Source organism: Sinocyclocheilus rhinocerous, unplaced genomic scaffold (assembly GCF_001515625.1).
Source record: "Sinocyclocheilus rhinocerous isolate Xijiao unplaced genomic scaffold, SAMN03320098_v1.1 scaffold1292, whole genome shotgun sequence".
NCBI lineage: Eukaryota > Metazoa > Chordata > Actinopteri > Cypriniformes > Cyprinidae > Sinocyclocheilus > Sinocyclocheilus rhinocerous.
In genome coordinates, this window is record NW_015656599.1 from 1,254,150 (window position 1) to 1,260,130 (window position 5,981).

At 41.2% G+C, this 5,981-nt stretch overlaps 1 protein-coding gene across 2 annotated transcripts in view; it reads left to right on the plus strand.

The window, feature by feature from the left end:
* The window catches only part of LOC107720377 (collagen alpha-1(VIII) chain-like), a 17,191-nt gene extending 11,638 nt beyond the window's left edge, over positions 1-5,553 (plus strand). For both annotated transcript variants that reach the window (XM_016528061.1, XM_016528062.1), the window contains exons 2-3: positions 1,976-2,282; positions 3,098-5,553. In XM_016528061.1, the coding sequence (XP_016383547.1) occupies positions 1,979-2,282; positions 3,098-5,007 (2,214 nt within the window). In that variant the 5' untranslated portion in view covers positions 1,976-1,978 and the 3' untranslated portion in view covers positions 5,008-5,553. The remainder of the gene's footprint in view (positions 1-1,975; positions 2,283-3,097) is intronic.
* Positions 5,554-5,981: the final 428 nt, after the last annotated feature.

The following is a 5,981-nucleotide window of genomic DNA, read 5'->3' on the forward strand; positions in this document are numbered from 1 at the left end:
TGAGGACTTGCAACTCGACTTGGACTTGCCTGTCTTGACTCGGGACTTGACTTGGGACTTGTCTGTCTTGACTCGGGACTTGACTCGAGACTTGAATGCAAAGACTCGAGACTTACTTGTGACTTGCAAAACAACGACTTGGTCACACCTCTGGTATGTATTAGAATCAAAACCCGGCTCCCTAAAAAGCATTCCAGCTTTTAAGATTTTTCCACACTCAATCAAAGCAAGATGCCCCCTCCATTCTGGGTTCGGCTTTGGTTTAGGCTCACGTTTTGGATTTTAGCGCAGCTATCGGTTGGGTGCGAAAACACCAACGCTTTGTAACTGAGTGGCTGGGTTTCCCATTCAACACAGTTTCAGGACAGACCTGAGAGGATGTGGCTCTCAAGACAACAGAAAGAATAAGCAAAAAAGTAAGAAATAGATTTGTTTGTGCCATAGTGTTCTGATAATTAGACAGCATGATAATGTGTGGACTTTTTTGCATTTGTGTTACTTGCAGTGTAAAGTTTTGTAAAGATGGCATCACGTGGTGGCAGTCTACATTTTTATGACTCATTGGTATTATCGGCTGACAATTTTTAAGGTTTATGTCTGATGCACAAGACACTGAATACAAAACAATGAATAATGGGATAAGAAACAATGCTAACAGTTTGCCCTCTCTTCTGATTTGGAGAAAGCAAACTGTTAGCATTCCCACTGATTTCAAAGGCGGTTGCTCAGGATTATTTGCAGTCAGATGGTGCCTGTGTAGTTAAGACCCCTTGATCCACACACACAAACTTCCAGTATTCATATGTGAGTAGTTTCTGACATCTAATGGTCATGTTTAAGTATAACAAATGTTTTGCTATGCTAGTGCAAACAAAACTCTTTTTAATGCAGAAATAATTTAAGAAACTTAAAATTATTAACTTAAATGTGCTCTTTTTTAAAAAAATATTTTGTGCTGAACTTTTTGCATAGAATATATAAGGGATATTGTCAGTCAGCTGGTCATTATTTTAAGATGCTATCTAGAGCTGAAAATTGATGTTTCAAGTCATATATGAATGTACTTACTGTATATGTTGCTGTTCTAAGATAAAATAATGCAGTCCATATACTGTTAGAAGGTTCTAATGTGGCTCATGTGAGGCTGATTTTAATGTATTTATTTGCAATTTATTTATTCAATGCTGTATTTCAAAAATATTGAGACTTTCCCTTGTTCTGCTGCAAATTGAAGGGACAATACAGACTTTGTATGGGCATATTATATAAAAAGCCGATTCATTGAAAGATTGAGTTGGAAGAGCATTGTAAAGGGAGTCATGTCATGAATAATAAAAATGTCCTTGTTTTCAGAAACAAACAATTCTTATAAAACTTTATTTACTATAAAAACATACATCTTTTAGATGTTAAGGTGTCCTTCCCAGTTCAAATAGACCATTTATTGAAACAACTGCAAACACAGCTTGTTGTTAACGGCTAGAAGTAGTATAGATGCTATTAGTACTAAACAAATGTATAAACAAGTTCACCAAACCTTCCTCTGTTCCTTGTTGTGTGTGGCATCGCATATTTGAAGAGTACTGGCATTAGAAAATGGTGTAACATTCATAATTCATGGTTGTTTTTGTTGCAAACAATGATTTTCTGATAAGGTTTATTAAGAATTTTATTAACACTATTATATAGCCATGCAGTAACAGAAATTTTCCCGAATTAAGCATTGATGATGCTGTATTGACATTTTAAGCACTGTAGAATTAATAAAATTATTCAGCAATGTGAAACAATAGTTGATTGGTCAGTTATGGAATGGACAATGACCTTATGGGTCTCAACTCTTTAACCTGACTTCTCTAAAACAATGTTCAAGGCATAGAAGTGCTTTCACTACACTTTGGTGTCAGCACTTACTGCTAGCTTTCCTGTCTTTTTTCAAGACAACTAACCTTCTCTCTTATGCTCCATTCCACAGGACATGGCTGGGCCTCTCCTCTCTGCCCGCTTGTTTGTACTGGTGGAGCACTTCTGTCTGCTACATCATATCCATGCAGGGGCATTTTATGGTCACAAGTCACTGCCCCAACAGCACCAGCTTCTGCCACAGTTACCTCTTCTGTCACATGGCAATGAGGGGATACCACAACAAATACCCCAACACCATTACCATGGAAAGGAAACACCACACTTACCATATGGAAATGAGATGCCTTTGCTTCCACAGTATGCAAAAGAACGTCCACAGATACCCATGCACATGGGTAAACCTATTGTAGGAAAAGGTTGGTAATTTAGCAAATTCCTTTATAATTACTTTGCTTGCAGCTTTTATAACATCATATTCATTTAGAGGCTACATGGAATCTTGGTATTTAAAAAAAAAATCACTCCACAGGATCATTTAAACTGAACTGTAAAGGACCAGGTATACTTCAGTTTCCGCATTCCATCTTGCACACAGCTGTGTCCGCACAGCTTTCAAAGTATACTCAACCACAGATGAGCATGGATGGACGAGTTTAACACATGCACAGTACCACCTAGACTTATTCTATCTCAACATTCAGTTTGCGCCTGTGCTGCTGTACACGGCCCGTCTGCACGGTCACAAAAATTGGGCTGCACACTGACAGTGTGTGCGGACATCTGCAGATACTTCTGGTGACGAAAACTGTGTCACGCAGACAGTGCGCAGACCATCGCGGTATGCGGATGGCCAAAGTATACTTTGGGCTTAAAACTGCAATGTTGACAAAAGCTAGCTGACAGAAAGCATTTTTAATCTTTCTGATAGGTTAACCTCTTGAAAACACCTTCCATCAGATTTTAATTAGGTTTGGGAGGGTGTTTTTGTGTGTGTGTGTGTGTGTGTGTGTAATTTATTTGTAGTTATTTTTTGTTTATTCTCATTTTAGCTCTGTTGTATTCACGCTAGGTTAAATTCATACAATTGATTCATATTGAATATATTTTTGGTCCAAGAATACATTCATTAACTTTTTGTACATTCATTTAAACTTTCAGACATGCAAATAATGTGTGTGTTTATGAACAAGTGTTGACCGTTACTGTGACCATGACTGTTTTTTTTTTTCAGGTGAAACCATTCCAAGAGGAGATAAAGGTCCTCCTGGTGAGCCTGGTCCAAAGGGACTTACAGGGCCTCAGGGCCCTCCAGGACTTCCTGGTCATGGTATCCCAGGACCTACAGGTAAACCTGGTCCTCAAGGTCCACCAGGACTCCCAGGAATTGGAAAGCTAGGAATGCCAGGTTTACCAGGAAAACCTGGAGGTATAGGTTTACCAGGACCAAAGGGTGACTTGGGACCAATTGGCGGTGAAGGGCCAATAGGAATGCCAGGACCTCCAGGTCTTCCCGGGCCACATGGCTTACCAGGTGTGTCAAAACCAGGTGCACAAGGACTTCCAGGACAACCTGGACCTCATGGAGAACCTGGACAAAAGGGCTTCCCTGGGATCCATGGTCTCCCAGGGCCAAAAGGTGAGCATGGGATTGGCCTCCCAGGACTGCCAGGAGTAAAGGGACATCCTGGACCTCCAGGACCACCAGGACAAGTAGGACTACCAGGAGTTGGCAAACCAGGATTGAATGGACTACCTGGGGCTCCTGGAGGCCAAGGTAAACCTGGTGCACCTGGAGAACCAGGATTGGCAGGAGTCCCAGGGGGGAGAGGACCACCAGGACCACCAGGACTACCAGGCTTTGGCAAACCTGGTTTGGATGGCTTGCCAGGGAAACCAGGTCTTCCAGGTGGAAGGGGCGAGCCAGGTCCCTCTGGTTTACCTGGCAACCCAGGCTTGCCTGGTTTTGGCAAACCTGGATATCCTGGCCCTAAAGGTGAAAAAGGGCATGGCGGTTTACCTGGTCCCCAAGGCCCAAAAGGTGAAAAGGGTCATGGTGGTCTTCCTGGAATGATTGGACCACCAGGGCCAAGTGGCCTTCCAGGCCCTCCAGGTCTCTTGGGACCACCTGGAGGCATTGGTTTCCTTGGTCCAAAAGGAGAGGGTGGTGCAGTAGGACCTAAGGGACAACTTGGTCCAAAAGGTGAACCAGGGCCTCTAGGACTTCCAGGCAAGCCAGGATTCCCAGGAGAATTGGGGCAACCAGGACCTAGAGGCTTACCAGGTCCTATAGGACCTAAAGGTGAAAATGGACATAAAGGCTTACCCGGCCTACCTGGAGCCCCTGGAAAGCCTGGCGCAAAAGGACAAGTTGGATTCCCAGGAGAGAAAGGTCATCCAGGTCCTATGGGAATCCCAGGATTAATGGGTCAAGCAGGACCAATAGGCCCACCTGGTCTACCAGGCCCAAAAGGGGAATATGGACCACCAGGAAAACCTGGAATGCCAGGCGAGGGAAAACCTGGGCTTCCAGGCCCAATAGGCCCACCTGGTATTCCTGGAGCTGGTGGGCGCCCAGGTCAACCTGGAATACCTGGTCCTCCTGGCCCACCTGGCCTACCAGGACCTCCTGCTCAATCTCCATTTATCGGGCAAATCCTTCCTGAGACAGGTCCTGGGCTAGATGGGGCAAAAGGTGGTTACAAGAAAAAAAAGCCTGGAGGAGCCAATATTGGTAGGAATGGCGTAGAGATGCCTGCTTTTACAGCTCAGCTGACAACACCATTTCCTCCAGTTGGGCAACCTGTTGTCTTCAACAAGATTTTATATAATGGTAACCAGAATTACAACTCTCAAACTGGCGTCTTCACTTGCAAAATACCTGGAATTTACTACTTTGTTTACCATGTTAATTGCAAAGGAAACAATGTATGGGTGGCATTGTACAGGAACAATGAGCCAGTTATGTATACATATGATGAATTCAAAAAAAGTTACCTGGATCAGGCATCAGGGAGTGCAGTGCTGCCCTTACAAGTTGGAGACACTGTTCATATCCAGTTACCATCAGACCAAGCTGCAGGACTTTATGCTGGTCCATATGTCCACTCATCATTCTCTGGATATTTGTTATATCCCATGTGAATTTGTGAAAAAAAAGTCACTCATATAAAATCAATGCTACATCAAGTAAACTGTATGTGCCATCAGTACAGAGCCACTTGTTATGTTTGAATAGAAAAGGTAATTGACAATTAAGTCACAGAGTGAGGTACGTTTTATAGCATAGTGTGGTACAGTGGCAAAGGAATATATAATGAAATAATGTTAAATGTATGTTTTACACATACACATACTTACATAATTTGAAACAGTCTTTCAGAATCTTACATTATCCATTCATCCATATGGTTAGCACTTTGTTAGAACTCTTATCACATTATTTATTTGCATATTTCGTATTGTTTGATAGTATATTGATTGTATATAGATGGGGTCACATTGACTACATATCAATGTAAAATGATGTGATGTTGACATATGTCATAATGAAGAATTTTCAGATTGTTGGATATGCACTATTTTTCTGCTGTCTTAGTCTCTCATTGTGCCATCTCAATAAACTTAAAGAAAGTATGTGAGCACATAAGTGTTATGTTTAGATGTTACTTTTTTAGTGATCTCATTAATTAAAAATGTCAGTAAAATACATATCGGAAATGTCCTGAACCTTACATTTAGGTTCTTTCATACCCAACTGATTTGAGTAGCCTAGATCAGATCATTGTTTATCAAAACAAACTCAAAATACAATATCAGTAGGCTATATAGAAGTTGCCACATGGACACTCTAAGTTAAATTCAAATAATCTTAGGAACCTCTCTGTAATTTATTTTTAGTTTTACTACTGAATGACTACATTTGTATATGTGCAAAAAGATGGTGGGGCACAAAAAAGAAGGAATTTATTGTTTGTTATTTTTGACAATGGTGCTAAACTGTTAAACATATATGGAGTAAAGATTTAATGTCATTGTTATTGTTTTTTAATAAATCGAATTGACTGAAATCGTGTGGATTTGTAATTAGGGAGTTCCACAAAAAATAAAGAATCCCT